General features: G+C 44.5%; 1 protein-coding gene across 2 annotated transcripts in view; it reads right to left on the minus strand.

The window, feature by feature from the left end:
- Positions 1-16,319, minus strand: part of MORN5 (MORN repeat containing 5) — a 34,689-nt gene that overhangs the window by 11,599 nt on the left and 6,771 nt on the right. The window contains exons 3-4 of one of the 2 annotated variants that reach the window (XM_008056797.1): positions 14,138-14,249; positions 10,030-10,161 (exon numbers count right to left, since the gene is read on the minus strand). In XM_008056797.1, coding sequence (XP_008054988.1) covers positions 10,030-10,161; positions 14,138-14,249 — 244 coding nt within the window. The remainder of the gene's footprint in view (positions 1-10,029; positions 10,162-14,137; positions 14,250-16,319) is intronic. The other variant, XM_008056798.1, reaches the window with a different exon arrangement.

Below are 16,319 nucleotides of genomic sequence, written 5' to 3' on the forward strand. Positions count from 1 at the left end.
GGCCTCAGGTATCAGAGAGACCTGGCTTCAAATCCTGGTTCCTCCCTTTACTAGCTGCATAACCATCAGTAGTAAATAGCTTACTCCTGGAGCTTGTTTCCCCATCTGCCAAATAGGAATAATGTCATATGCCTCAAAGAACAGAGATGTGGTAAGTCCTGGCACAGTGGAGGCATTCAGCACTCATAGCTGCCCCTCCTACTCCTTTTGCTAACAGCAAATGCCCAATTCCACACTAGCAGAGACATGTGATCGGTGCGGACATTTTATTTGGCAGTTACAGCGTGATATTATCTCTCCACAAAGCATTCATTATGGTGCTGCTAACAATACCACAGATAAAGCAGGAATGCCCCTGCGTGCCAGTCTTCAGGTGATTATAACATTTGGGGAAATTGCCTTTTGTCTCGCTGGAAGGATGACAGCGGGAGAGGACTGTGGGGGAGACTCACTTGGCCATTTTGCAGAAACAACACAAGGGAAGCACTGTGGCAAGGGAGCTTGGGTGTGCAGAAGGAGACCCAGCCAGCAGTGCAAAGTCTGGGTGCCAGCCCCAGCTCTACTACAGACAGGTTGTGTGAGGTCAAGCATGTGATTTGCCCTCTGGGTTTCAAGTTTCTTATCTGTCAGGGGAAGGTGGTGGCTTCAAGATTAAAGGAGTCTCAGTTTGGCAGTGACATTGAAAGATTCTTTTTCATTGGCCAGTTTTTTTGGATTTTTTAGTTTTTTAGTTAGTTTGTTTTGGTTTTTTTGAGTTGGAGTCTCCCTCTGTCACCCAGACTGCTCACAGCTACCACAGTCTCAACCTGCTGGGTTCAGGTGATCCTTCCACTCTAGCCTGCCAAGTATCTAGAACTACAGGTGCATGCCAACATGCCCATTTAATTTTTTTAATTTATTGTAGAGATTAGGTCTTGCCAAGCTGTCCAGATTGGTGTTGAACCCCTGGCATTGGCCAGTTTTTGAGCAATAAAACGGACAGAGAACTATCTTGGGAAAAAGAACCACCACTGCAATCTTACACTCTTCGATGTGTACTTTTTATATCTCTAAAAAATATAGGGTTGCTAGGAAGGCCTCGGTTTGTTCTTCCTTTCACTAGTAAACTTCAACTTTTCATTCAGAACCAGCTCAAATGTCATCTTTAGCTTTGTCATCTGCTGGACCTGGGTTCAAATTCCAGTTCTGCCACTGACGATCAGTTTGACTTTGGGCAGGCGTTGCGTTCACCTCAGTTTCATCATCGATAAAGTTGGAATACTAATGGTAACAACTTTATAGGATTACTGTGGAGATGAAATGAAATAAAATAATGTATGTAAAATGCTTAGACCAGTGCCTGGAACACAGTAAGCACTCAGTAAATGCTGCTTATTATTATTGTTATCCTGCATTTTCACCTGAAATAGAATATGAATACCTTTGTACATACATAGATCTATTTCTTCACTGCCATTTTTAATGACTGCATTGTATTCTATTGTAAGTCTATGCCATATGTTATTTAATCAGTCTTCTCCTATTGGACATTGGGGAGATCTCCGGTTTACTGTTTAAACAATATCAGAGAAGCTTTCAAAGATCAATGTGGTCTTTCATTTCTAGGTGTTCATGGTGCAGCTTAGATTTCGCCCTTTTCTAAAGTTGAGTGGGGGAGCAGATAAACACTAATGTCAGGGAGCTTTGGGCTTGCCTCTTTTGACAGATGATCTTGGAGCTGGCCAGGTAAAGTGGAAAGTAGAAAACCTCAGAAAGCAGATGAGCCCTAGTGCAAATCCCAGTTCCTGCCAAATTTCCTAAGGAAAGTCTTTCACCTCACTGAGCCTCAGTTTCCTCATTGTCAAACAGGGATCACATGAGCACTCCCCAACCACACTGGCAATACTCAATCACCGTTAGCTCTCACCACCACCATCATCTTCAACCTCTTCGTCCTTATTCTGGTGGCACCAGCCATCACCTCCCAAAGACTCCGAGTCACACAAGCCAGGTCATTTTCAGACCTCAATTCAGACCCCTTCTTCCCATTGTTCATTTAATGGAGTATACATTTAAATGAGGCTTGTGGTCTTGATTTTAAATTCTGTCTGGAACCCACAAGTTCAAATGCAAAAGGGCCCTCTCTGCAAATAATCACTGGTGTGTGATATTTTTAAGAAGCCAAAGCCATTGTTTCTGATTGAAGGAAAGTTGGTGCTATTTTGAAGAGCAGCACGATTAAGCGGTGGCGTTATCTCTTTAACCATTGGGAATTATATGCTGTTTGAAAGATTTGTGAGCTCTAGGACATTTGCCAGATGTGCTTGATTCGACATTTCAGACAACAAAGGGGATAATGTTGGCGGGAATCTTGACGGCATTTCTGATGATCAGGATATTCTTTGAGGATGGTACTGAGACCTTTCGGGGAAGAATTTCAGCTTTTACATAAACTAATTTGGGATGCTCACTCTCTGTCTTCCACAAAGCAAATTTAGTTCATTGTTAGTTGTATATGTTAAAATGGTTACGAGGGTTTTTTCTTTGAATATTAATAATGTGCCTTTCATCTGAGACACTCTCATGGGGTATCATTAATTGGGGGGAGGGAGTAAGATTAGTGGTACAGTTATTTTGCAAATGATTCCTACTAGTAACGTTGAGGCAAGCAACAGCCACATGAAAGAGATTCTCATACAAACTGCCAACATGCCTCTAGCTTATCCTTCCTGAGGGGAATGAAAAGAATGTGTAGGAGGGAAAGGGCTAGAGTTAATCTCCCAATTTCCCATCATAGTAAAGGTAATTATCCCAAATATCTCCAAATGCTTCTTTACTGGCTCAGTGTATAAAGGACCCTTTTCCAAATAAGGTAGCATCTGATTTGCAGAACTGTGGTGTTTTTGTCTTAAGACTCTAAAGTGGACCTTTTCATTCATTTTGGAATCTTACTGAGTTCCCATTGGGTGCCAGGAAGTGTGCTTGGTGAAGAAACAACTATGAATCAGACAAGCCCCTGACTAGAAGAGGAGATGGATGAGTACAGAATAAACTGAGACTCAAAGTTGGCAAGAAGAACAGACTTTGGAAGGTCTGGGCTGACTTGGCCAGTATTTTTGTGACCCTAAGCAAGTTAGTACCTATCTGAGACCAGCCATCTTGATTGCAAATTGTATCTCATGCAAATTATCCACTTGGGGTGGCAAGAAAGAGCACAGGAGGCAAGCTGGTAGATGCTTGGCACAGAGCCTGGTAAGGATCCTCCAGGACAGGCATTTCTTCCCAACTTGGTCCCCTGAGCTGTGGACACATAGGAAAGCTGTATACCCTTCTTTGGAGCTTGTAGGCAAATACTGAATGGCCTGAATGTGTGCTGACCATTGAGAGTTGAGAAGGACTGAGATGGGTGGAGAAAGGAGGGCAGAATATTCTGGGCTGGGGAAATGTATGTGATGACATTAGTCAGGAGGACATGCTGGATAGGAAGAGACAGGATGGAAAGTGGACTTCAAAGTTAGCCTGGGGTCTGAAGCCATAACTGAGAGCTGGCAGATTCCAAAGTTTCAGCAGCATTTCATTTCCCTGGAGGAGGCAGAAAGACCTAGCATATCCAAGCCACATCTGTCTTCCTAGAGACTTCTCTCAGGCACCTAGAGAAAGCTTGACAGATCCCAGGGCCTAACTCACTTCTCTCTCCTCCAGCCGGAGTCAATACTCATCATAATGATAACAGCCATAACCACTAATCACTGAACACCTCTCTTGGGCCAGGTGCTGTGCTATGTATTTTGCATACTTAATCTCATTTTTCCTAACCATAACGTCTACAGATATTACTCCTGCAATAACCATTTTATAGATGAGAAGACTGAGGCTCCAAGAGGAACAGAAACCTGCCTATCCATGATGATACAGCTGGTCAGTGGTAGATCCAGGACTAGAGGCCAGCCTGACAGTTTTTAGCCTCCATACCATGCTGTTTCTCTGACCTCTCCCAACTCTCATGCTTCCTATGGGGCAGGAGATTCTAACTCAGTCTCTGGTTTTTTTTCTGTGTTTGCTGTATTGGTTGGAAAATATAATAACTCTATACAATTGCTATCATTTATGGTTTTATAGTACCATAATAAGTTACAGCAGAGTGTGGTGAGTGGAAAGACCACTGGGGAGTGTGTTTGAGTTCCAGCTTCACTATTACCAGTCTGTCATTCATCACTCTGAGATCTAGTTTCCCAGTCCCCAAACAAGTCCATTCCCAGCTCATTGCTTGCCGGGGAAGTTTAATGAGATTCAGGGTTCATGAGCTCAGAGGCTTTATGGTGGATACCAGAAATGACTGGTGCTGCTAGGGTGATGAATCACAGACTGGTAATAGTGAAGCTGGAATTCAAACACACACCCCAGTGGTTTTTCCAGCAGGCAGTGGTGGGGACCTGGGCAGCACATGGCCTCACCTTGGTGCCCAAACCCAAGCAATTTCAAGGATTGGACAAACCAAACAAAACTTTGCAAACCAGATTTGATTTGAGAGCAACTGGGTTGAGACCTCTAATGGATATTAAGCTGCTTTGAAAATTTTGATGTGAATAGAAATATAATGGATTGTTTTTATAATTCAAAATAATAAATTGTACATTATGTTCCAGGTATTAAATTTTGCATAATTAGCTGAACAATGTGAGGAACTTGAGGCAGGTGCTCTACCTGCCTACTTTTTATTTTAAAAACATTTAATCGAGCCAGGCTTGGTGGCTCAGCCTGTAATCCCGCGCCTTTGGGAGGCTGAGGTGAGTGAATTGCCTGAGCCCACGGGTTTGAGACCCGCCTGGGCAGGTGAGACCTCATCTCTACAATAAATCAAAAAATTAGCCGGGCGTGGTAGCACGCGCCTGTAATTCCGGCTACACGGAAGGCTGAGGCGGAAGGATCACCGGAGCCCAGCAGGTCGAGGCTGCGGTGGCTGGGAGTGGCCACTGCACTCCAGTCTGGGCAACAGGTGAGACTCCAACTCAAAAACAAAAAAAACAAAAAAAACCATTTAATCAGTTTGAACTTGTGGGACATGTATGAGATGCTGGGGACACAGTTATGAATCAGTCACAGTCACAAGGTCCCTGCCTTCAAGCAGCTCTCAGACTAGTGTGGAGAGACAGGTTACTAAAGATACTTCTACTTTGCTGGCTAAAAGCTGTTAGTGAGGCTTATGAGGGCACAGAGGAAGAACACCAGACCCAGACCCAGCAATGGAGGCAGGCGGAGGGGGAGACGTTGTTCAAGGAAGGCTGCCTAGAACAATAGTCTACCGGCAGCTGGTCCTGACCCTTGAGGGGGTTGTGAAATCAATTTAGTGTATAGCAACCAGCATTCTTAAAAACATCACAGTACATTGCATATACAAAGATAAATATGTGCACGCACGCTGTGGACCAAAATTTTGTTAAGCTATAGTTAAGAAGAGTAAGTTGCCTGCCCTGATTCCCAAAGTCTGGCACTTTGTAGGTGTTCAAAGACTTTTTGATGTATGGAAGGATGAATTTAAGTTCTCACAGCACTCCAGCAAGGCAGGTACCATCCTCCCCAGTCATGAAAGTCATTCTCTATAACCCAAGTTCAGCAAACCCAGGTTTGTCAAGCATGTTTGTAGTTTATCAACTGGCAGTCTGGGAATTTCCAGTCAGGCCTCAAGCAAGCTTCTCTGACTGGGGAAAATACATCATAAGGAGATAGGAAGGAGCTGAGGTGGTGCAGAGAGGCCCAGAGGTGAACCAAAGGCGATTTTTCTGCTGGTGGCCCAGCCCATGACCTTCTATAAAATAAGGGCCCCCAGCTCTAACCCAGCCAAGTGGCATGTGTTTCTAATAGTAGTGGTTGAAGTTGCTGTGTTTACCCTTGGATGGTCTCAGTCACTCACCTCAGGCCCACAGGACCAGCAGCCCATATCTTCAGGAGGCCAACAGGAAACACTGTTTATGGGGGCAGATCAAAATGTGGGGGAGAAAGGGCCCTGGGGAAGTAGAAGCTGGACAGAAGTCCGAATCAGTCCTCACAGGGTGAGGTGAGTCAGGAGTAATGACTAGGTGGCCACAAACAGAGACTCCCTTTTAGTGGTTTTCAGGATTCTCCAAATTTGCTCTGTCCTATAATATCAGGACCAAAATACCCTTGGCTACCTTTCTCCTCCATCATACACTCTTACTTAAGATTGGAAGGACCCTAGAAATTATCCAGTCCAACTCTCTCATTTTACAGATGAAGAGAAAGGGGCCTAGAAGCGGAAGGCACTGGTCTAAGGTCAGCCAGCAGCAGCCTGAGAGCTGGGGCTAGGACTTAGAACCCAGGTCACCTATGCCACTACTTTGGGCCCGTGGTTCTTCAGGTGACCTTCTCCCACCAGCTCACCAACTGGATCTCTTATCTAATCTTACCCTCTTTGGCCTCTTCTCTATGTGTAACCAGGAGAATCTTTCTAAAGGACAGATCAGTTACTTAAAACCTTACTTAATCAGTGCTTAAAAACTTCCCTTGCTCCCACTACCTAAGGGTGAAAAGACACACAAGATCTTTGCCATTTCTCTCACCCCTACCCATCTCTTGGGCTTCCTCTCTTGCTGTTTTTCTCCTCACATATTGTTTTTCATGCTCCTGAACTACTTGTAACTACCTAGATGTGAAATGTTCTCTCCCAATTCAAATCCTCTTGCAGTTGCTTATTCTCTCTGCATTTAATACTCTTCCCAATCCTGCTGCATTTGCCTGTTTTTCTTTAGGTTTCAGAGTACATTTTTCTTTTTCCAGGAAACCTCCCTGACCTGCTGACTTCCGGGGTTAGGTATCCCTATGTTCTCTGGTGGCAACTCTGAATTGTTATGATCCATCTTACTGTCAGTTTCTCCTGGTCCCTAAGAGAAATACAGTATAGAAAACCATGCGCTATACATTAGGAGAAAGGGAAGTGTATGGGACCCAGGCATTCTCCAGGACACATCTTAGTACTTCCATTGCCTATAGTAAGAGTCAATGAAAAACTAATCAAGCCAACTAAATAACCATAAAAGACAGGACCAGTAAGGATTCAGACTCTTCAGGAATGAAGGTTTTGGTCACCCTACTAGGTAAAAAACCAGACCAACTGAAGTGTAGGTTGAAGGCAAATGAAACAGGGGATGGATAATGGAAGAAGGAATTTGTAAATATTAACTAGAGCCCATGACCAGTTACAGAAAGAGACCTGTGGCAGTGATATGGTTTTTTCCTTGCTTGTATATGCATATCTGTATCTACGTCATCTGCCTTTCTATTTACTTATCTATAAACATTTTGTTTTGTTTTTAAAGAGATGGGGTCTTACTATGTTGCCCAAGCTAGCCTCCAACTCCTGGGCTCAAGCAATCCTCCTGGCCTCAGCCTCCCAAGTAGGTGGGATTATGGGCAGATGGCACATTTGTTTTTATTAACTCTTTTCTTTTTTTTCTCTTTCCTTCTTATTATTTTATAGAAGGATTACTGGCAGGTGCTTGTAGGTAATAGAATATTTAGGCAGGGTCATAGAGGAATAACCTTATTCAAAGATGGATGCAATTTTTGTTGGGGCTCCCTTCTCCCTGTCTTTTTGGGAAAGAAGTGAGAGTGCCTTGTTTTAACATGAAAGATAGTTACAACTTGTTATACAAAAAGGGCTTACATTTGTTAATGTTGTAGGGAAGTTTTGACATCTTAGGAGACTGCAGCGGATGCTGAGCAACAGAAGGGGTGGACTGGGCTAGTTAAAAGTTCCTGACTTGCAACCCAAACCCACCCTTCTGTGTTCTGCTTTGCAGTGCTGGGACTGGGACTACCTAAACGACACTTCTGTTTGCCAGTGGGCTCCCTGTTAGGGGCTGCAAGGCAGATGGAGATGGAAGAGACAAAATCCTGTCTGTTTTCTTGTTCATGCCAGTGTTGCATCAGCAAGGCATTTCACTTCCAGCTTCCAGGTTTTTCCTACACACCTAGGGCCAGCTTCATTGCTCTCTTCAGAGCTCAGCAGGACAGCACCCTCTCCTGGAGATCTGGTCCCAGCTTGCAGGACCCCTTCTCTGATCTCCTAGGAGCCAGGCCCAGCTGGACAGCACCTTTCCTCAGAGGTCTGGTTACAGCTCCTAAGGGGCCCTCCATTGACCTTCTTAGTTTTCATCACCCAACCTCTTGCTATTTTCCCCAGTCCTTGAGATGGTGGCTGCTTCCTGCAGTTACTGTCTCTGCTACCTCAGTGCCCTCTGCTTTTTCAGTTCTCCAGTAGCCATTGAACTGATTTCTAATATTAATTTATTTGTTTTTCCGACTGGATCATTACTGATACAAGTATAGACAAGACAGAGTCCCATCTCACATGGATCTTACAGTCTAGTGAGAGAGATGGACATGTAGCCAACAATTACAAAAATGAGTATTTAATTACATTGAAATAAGTGCCACAAAGGAAAAATACAAGGTATATTAGCACATTAAAGTCTCCAAGAAGCCCTGCAGTAAATAAACCTGGTTAGCACCATTTAATGCAACTTTCCCTTAGTGTATTTGACCAAGGAACTTAATGGTAAGCCTATTAACATCCAGTCATATGAGTGTTCTACAGAGTTGTGCACTGTGTTCATGGAAAAAGAGAAGTCATTAAGAAATGTGCTGGGAGCTTGTCTCGTGCCTGTAGCTGCAGCTACTCAGGAGACTCAAGTGGGAGAATGTTTTGAGCCTCAGATTTCAAGACCAGTCTGGGAAGCAGAGAGACCTTGTCTCTTAAAAAGAAAACTAAATACAAAAATAAATAAATGTGAGCCAGAGGACTTGGAGTGTGAGCACTTGCTATGTCCTTCCAGCAGCACCCAGTGGGCTGGGGTATCTCAGCACTAGGATTCCAGCCACAGTCGCCCTGAGGCAACTTTCTTAGAGGCATCACTGACTTACCGAGCAAATTTTCCTAAAGGAAGAGGATACCCTCACCCTCCAGTCCAGGCATTTTGGTCTACCAGGAAGTTTCTTTCTATTATAGAGCAAGGTTTCTTGACCTGGGTCTTTCAGGGGACCATCAATCCCTTAAGATTATGTGCAAAATGTGTGTGTGCTTGTATGTGTGCATGCATGGACATTTTTCCAGCAAGAGGATCCATAGCTTTTGTTATTCCTAGTGGGAATGTGACTCCAGAAAAGGGTAAGTTTAAGAATCACTGCATTAAAAGAAGATGTTCCTGTTCTTATTTGCATATTGGTCTCTTGTGAGTTTGGTCACTGTACATTGGTTCTTCTCAGTCTGATCAGCCTGGTGCTGACTCACCAAACTGAAGTTCTGGACCCTCCAAGATATTTTTCTGGCTAAAGGGACAACCAGACTTCTTGGACCACATAGTATTGCTCCCCTCTATGCCTTTGCCTGTGCTGTTTCCTCTGGCTGGAAAACCCTCTCTCCATACCTTGTGGTCAACTTCCAAGTATTCTTCAGGTCTCAGTTTAGATATCACTTCCTTCTTGAAAGCTTCTCTGACTTAGCAATTCTGGATTAAGTACCCCTTCTTAATATTACCACAACAGTACTCCCATTTCTTTGGACCCCTCTTTGCTCTCTTCTCCAGGACCATGATTTCCCTTTCATGGTGCTTGTTCCATGATGTGATCAACTATTTCTAGTACTTGTCTGCTACCTGTTAGACTATAAGCTCCATGAGGAAGGGAGTCCATGTCCACCTTTGCTCTGTCTTTCCTCCAGCATCAAGCAGAGCATCTAGCATATAGTAGGTGTTCATTAAATACTAGTTAAAGAAATGCATGCAAAAATAAGTATTTCAATCCTTTCAGTGCTACATGTATGTGCTGTTACAGTTAGACCACAAATGCCCTTTAACTCACCCTAGGACTATGTGCAGACTTGCCAGCAATGAGAAGGACAAAGTGAAACATTCAGATAATCAATTTTTGTCTTTTATGCTTCTTTTTCACCAAATGCACACGTATGCAGATTTATACACAAGCCTATATGTGGATGAAGAGGAAACATGCTGCAGAGTATCAGAATAAACCTACCAGCATTTCTCAGAAAGCGGTTCTTGTAGTCCTTGATTATCCTTGTGGTCGGGTTATAGAAGCCATCTCCACAATCATAATAGCCCTTAGGGATTTTTCTAGGCGGGTCCATATTGGTGAGTTGAGAGATACCTTGAAAGCACATAATGAACAATTAGTTCACCATCAAGGCCAAATCTAAATCCAGTGCCCCATAAGATCCACTTTTGGCTGGTTACTCATATGACTTTCAGCTCCACTGTTTAGCTAAACACCCCCTTTTCATGGCAAGGAGCAAAACCAGCAGGAGCAGTACCCCAAAGGAGCTCTCTGAAAATGACTCTGTAAGCAGGGTCTTAGGAAATAGACTCCCTGTCTTCTTCCCTTGACCTCATCCTCCTCTATTTCTTGGGATGCCATGACAAAGGGCACAGGTTCTGGAGTCAGAGAGACGCTGAGAGTAAGTCAGAGTTGGCCAGCTGAACAGAGAACCGGTCCAGGAGAGGGACAGCATTGAAAGGGTAACCAAAGGTCAGAGACATAAACCCTCAGGTCTCATTCAGGAAAGTGTATAGAGTAGAGCACATATGAAGGAGAACAGAAAAGAAGCTGGATGCAGGGATCTGAGGTTCAGGAAGTTGGATTTCAATATGAAAGCTGATGGTAGTTGAAGGCTTAGATTTGAACCAATTTGTTTAGGAACAGTATAGAATTACAATAGAAAAAGGCCTAAGCCAGAGAGTCCTTGGGAATCCCAACATTAATAATTGGGGAGACAAGGGGTGGGTAGTAGAGAACCTTGACTCTCACCAAAATTACCACAGTGGCTGCCATTTACTGAACGTTTATTCTGTGTCAGGCATTATGCTTTCACTATTTCCTTTAATCCTCAGAGCAACCCTGTGGCCCCATTTCACAGATAAAAAAACTGAGGCTCAGAGAGGTTAAAGTAACTGTCTCAAGATTATCCAGCTAGGAAGCAGCCTGGTTCGGAAACCTGTGTGTTCAGCTGCCAACATCAGGGGAGGAGAGGGCCTAGGTACTGGCCCAGGACAAGGGACACTGGGACCCCCAGAAGGGAAAGAGGAGTCAGTGCACCTGTTAGGTTGCTCACCCTGTGTATATCTTGGAATGCTGTGGCCCAAGAAAAGGGTGAGGTTGGAATAACTCATTTCTTAGATTCCTTCTGATTGTAGTTTCTAGAATTCCCTGTTCTATAGACTGAGAGGGGCTGCCCACTAAGCACACAGCACCATGTTTACAACTCAGTGTTCTGCACACAATGGCATTCTTGATTTGGATAATGATACGTCTAACTCTGGCCCTGATGCTGACCCTGATCCTGACCTTAACCCTAACCCATGGATATTGACTAATGATTACTGAGCACTTATTCCGTGCCAAGCACTTTACAGCTATTTTCTCACTGAAGCCTAAAGCCAGTACTTATCTCACGGATGTTCAGAGAGGTCATGTGACACTCTCAAGCATCACCCTGCCTTGCAGGCAGAAGCTCCAACAATGCCTGCCCCAAGAGGCAAAGTGTGAAGTGACAAGGGAAGGATGTGGCTACTGAGGATAAAGCTGTTCTGCCCAGGGTTGCTGGAGGAGAAGCCCAGGGCCAGGCAGGTTCAGGAAAGGTCACCTCCCTGCCTTCGAGATTGGCAGAGGCCCCACTTTGGCAAAACCAGCCACTATGTGAGAGCTGAGGCCTAAGCCTGAGGTATCTACCCACAGGCTTCAGCTGGGGTGAAGAGCCCACGACAAAGTCCAGACCCTGTTATAACTAATCCCTGAGGAGTGATTTGCAGCTAGACTGGCAGCTCTTTGAAGGAAGAGACTGTGTCCTCTCAGCTCTGAGTGTCCCAGGTGCTTAGGAAATGTTAATATCATTGTCTTAACTCCACTAAGTGCTTTCCTAAACTCACCCCTTACCCTGCACTGTAAGTCAATATTATTTCCCTATTTGACAATAACTATTGAGTACCTATCATATGCCAGGCAATGTGCTAGGGCCCTGCCCTCATGCTGTTTATGGTGGGCTTGGAAAGATGGACGCTGAATATTCAGGATCTGAGTTCTAGGGCTGCTCCGTGTTGCCACAGGGGGACCTCACCTAGTCTGGAAATTCAGGAAAGGGAGTTCCAGGAAAGGGAACATGAAGCTGAGACCTGAAAGATGGGAGGGAGAAGTGAGAGGGTTAGTGTTCCAGGCAGAGAGAGTGGCAGGAAAAAGATGGTCTCTTTGAGAAATAGAGAAAAAGTAAGCATGGCAAGAGAGGAGAGAGACAAGCCAAGATGGGTAGGTGATGAGTCTGGGGACATCAGCAGGAGCCAGAGAATGTCGGCCATTCTGACAATTTGGAGTCTTATCTTGAGGATAGTAGGAGGCACTGAAGGGTATGGGTATTCAAAGATAGAGTGACTGCAGAATGGAGAATGACCTGATGGGGTCAAGTGGGAATCTCAGGAGGTCAGGTAATCAAAGGGAGAGTTGATGGAGTGGGGCAATGACAGAGAGGATGAAGAGAACCCTGTTCAATAAGCCCAGCCCGCTTATTTAGAACTGTCCAGCACATGGAGGTGCTCAGTAAATATCTGCTGAATGAACAAATAAAGGAATATTTTTAAGAGTTAAAATCCACAGGGCCAGGTGATTGATTGCACATGGGACACAGGGAAAGAGAAGATTAGGCTTACCTAGGTGGATGGACCATGGCCATCATTGAGGCAGCCATCACTGGGGAGAGTGGGTTGGTGGGACAATAATGAATTCAGTGCAGACAAGTTGGGAGACAGCCAGTATGTGTCAAGGAAGCTGGATGCAGGAATCTGGGGCTCAGGAATTCTGATTTCAGTGTGGAAGCTGATGGTAGTTGAAGGCTTAGATGTGAACCAACTTGTTTAGGGAAAGAGTATAGAATCATCACAGAAAAAGGTTTAAGTCAAAGAGCTCTGGGGAACCCCAACATTAATAATTGGGGAGGAAGAGGAGGAGGTACTGGCAAAGGAGACAGGGGTTAGGAGCACAGTGGGAGAGTATATGTCAGGAAAGCAAAGGGAAAGAAGTTGGCCTTCCTAATCAATAAATTGACCCATGGTCACAAAGCCAGGAAGTGAAGGAGCCAGGATTTGAGCTCAGGTCTGCCAGTGCCTCCAGTGCCTAGGTGCTTTCTGGAGGTTTCTGCCCTAATGGAGGCTGATTTGTTCAGGCTTATCCGGCCATAGAGAGGGAATGCTGGGACTCAAACCCAGATCTTCCAGCTCCATGCTCTGTCAACTATAGCACATTCTCTCTCATAACTTACGTTGGGATTGTTTTCAGTTTACAGTCATTTTCCTATCTGTTGTTTTGGATATATTCTCTGTTGTGCCCCAAACTACACAGTTCACCTGACCTCACACAGTCTCAGAAATACAATGAGCCCTTTAAGCTGCCACTTTCTGAATCCTGACTCTTGGCCCAAACGTAGCCCTTTGTGATGGAACACAGTTCTTGCACAAGGGACCTCAGAGAGAAAGACTGAATCTCCAACATGAGCTCTGCTGTTGGGAAACACAACTGGACTCTGTGCCTCAACTTTCTCCTGTATGACCTAGGACTGGGAAGGCTGAGCAGGCAGGGTCATTGGACATTCAAGGGGACAGGGCTTATAGAGAGCCTTACCCAGCACTTGATATACAAGGCACATGCTCTGTCAGTGCTGCTCTTGCCCTTATCTCTTTCTTCTTTAATTATTTACAAAATCTTAGTATTACAGTAGGTACTACAAATAAGGATAGCTGACATGTACCGTGCACACATGCAAGGCACAGTTCTAAACACTTTACATTAACTATCTTCTTTACAACTTGTGAGGTAGTTGATGCGATTGTCCTCATTTTGAAGGGGAGAAACTGAGGCACAGAGGGATGAAGTTTTGCCCATGGTGCTCCAGCTGATACAGTGGAGCTGAGGTGTGAGGACTGGTCTTCCTGGCCTCAGGACCTGGCTCTGTCGTGTTCTGCTGTGCCTGCTCAGTTCCTCTTCTCCTTTGTGTTACTTCAATAGGCCACAGCCCACTTATTTAGAACTGTCTTTAGTTTCCCCCTCAGTTTGGATGTGAAGGAGAGGGCAGGTGCCTGGGTACCTGCAGGCTTCAAGCCATTGCAGATCTCAGTGTAAAACCTCCGATCATAGCTGTCACAGTAATGCCAGTTCACAGCATTGTATTGGAGCCCGTCTGCGAAGGTATATGTGCCCTGGAAGACAAAGAGTACACACATGCTTCTGAGGAAACTGAAGCCTTTGTTTCAAGAAGGTTGGGTGTCAAGGGAAGAGGTAGCTTTCTCCTTGCCACAGAAAAGAAGTGGTAACTATCACAATTACTGTGACAATTAGAAGGAATGAATATAAAGTGCTGCTCAAAGTATGCTACTTCACTGTGTGGACTTGGGCATATGACCTACTCTCTATGGCCCTTGGTTTCCTCATTTGTAGAATTAGGATAATGATGGTATATATTTAATGGGATGAATTGAAAAAGTCAATGAGATAGTGCATATAAAGCACTTAGCACAGTGCCTGACTGTGAAGATTGTGTTTATATGTCAACTTGAATGGGCTAAGGGATGCCCAGATAGCTGGTAGAACATTATTTCTGGGTGTGTCTGTGAGAGTATTTCTGGAAAAGATTAACATTTGAATCTGTAGAATGAGTAAAGAACATCTGCCCTCAACAATGTGGGCAGGCATTATCCAATCAGTTGAGGACCTGAATAAAACAAAAAGGTGAAGGAAGGGCCAATTTTCTCTCTGCTTTAGCTGGGGCATTTATCTTCTCTTGCCCTCAGACATTAGCATCACTGGTTCTAGGCCATTGGTCTCTGCCTAGGACTTACACTACTGACTCCCTGGTACTCAGGCCTTCAGGTTTGGACTGGAACTACACCAACAGCTTTCCAGTTTACAGGGGGCAGATTGTGGGACTTCCATAATCTTGTGAGCCAATCCCTCAAAATAAACCTCTTTCCATATGCCTCTGAATATCCTGTTAGTTCTGTTTCCCTGAAGAATCCTAAAACAGTGACATATAGTAAGTTCTCAATAAATGTTATTATTTTATTATTATCATAGCTAGAAAGATCAGAACCACCAGCCAGAGCCCTTTGTCCAAACACATACATTCTGCTTTTGCTGCTTTAGTGCTAAAGGAAGCCTCAGAATATAGAAATTGCATTGGCCTGGGCATCAGGAAACATGGGTGGAAATTCCAGCAGTACTATTAATTCACTGTGTGACCTTGGGTAAGTCACATCCCCTTCCAGGGTTTAGATTCTCCAAGTATAAAACAAGGGGTGCTTCTTAATGTTTTTTTAGGTCATGAGTCAGGCCGTAACACACATCCTTAGTGTAACTGATGAAAACTATAGATCCTTTTCCCAGAGAAAAATACAGTCTCATATACACAGAAATGTTTGTATATAAATGAAGAGGTTTCACTGACTACCTGAATTCTACTCATGGTACACAAATCCCAGGTTAAGAACCTTTGGATTTCATAACTATAATGATATTAGCAGTGGTGGTGGTAGCAATAGTAAGAACCAGAATGCCTATCGTGTGCCAGGAACTTAGCAAAGTGTTCACATATATTGCCTCATTTACTCTTTTTTTTTTTTTTTGAGTTGGAGTCTCACTCTGTCGCCCAGACTGGAGTGCAGTGGCCACTCCCAGCCACCGCAGCCTCGACCTGCTGGGCTCTGGCGATCCTTCCGCCTCAGCCTTCCAAGTAGCCGGAATTACAAGCATGCGCTACCACGCCTGGCTGATTTTTTGATTTATTGTAGAGATGAGGTCTCGCTGCCCAGGCGGGTCTCAAACCCGCGGGCTCAGGCAATCCACTCACCTCAGCCTCCCAAAGGCGCGGGATTACAGGCTGAGCCACCGAGCCCGGCTTTCATTTACTCTTAACAACTATTCTAGGAGGTGCCTAGTACTATTGTGGTAAGCTGAATAATGGACCCCTAAAGATGTCCCTGTCTGGTACGACCTGTGAATATGCTCCCTTACATGGAAAGAGGGACTTTGCAGATGCAGCTAAAGTTCTTGCTGTGAGGAGATTATCCTGGATTATCTGAATGCACCCAATGTAATCACAAGGAAGGTAGGAAGGTCAGGATGAGAAGATGACAAGATGATGAAGAAAGCAGAAATCAGGGTGATGCTATGAGCCAAGGAATGCTGGTAGCGTCTAGAAGCTAGAAAAGGGAAGACAATGGATTATCTAGAGTTTAGAAAAAGGAATGCAGCCCTGCTGACCTATTTTCGAC

Source organism: Carlito syrichta, unplaced genomic scaffold (genome assembly GCF_000164805.1).
Source record: "Carlito syrichta isolate Samal-C Ts95f unplaced genomic scaffold, Tarsius_syrichta-2.0.1 Scaffold302529, whole genome shotgun sequence".
In the NCBI taxonomy this organism is placed as follows: domain Eukaryota; kingdom Metazoa; phylum Chordata; class Mammalia; order Primates; family Tarsiidae; genus Carlito; species Carlito syrichta.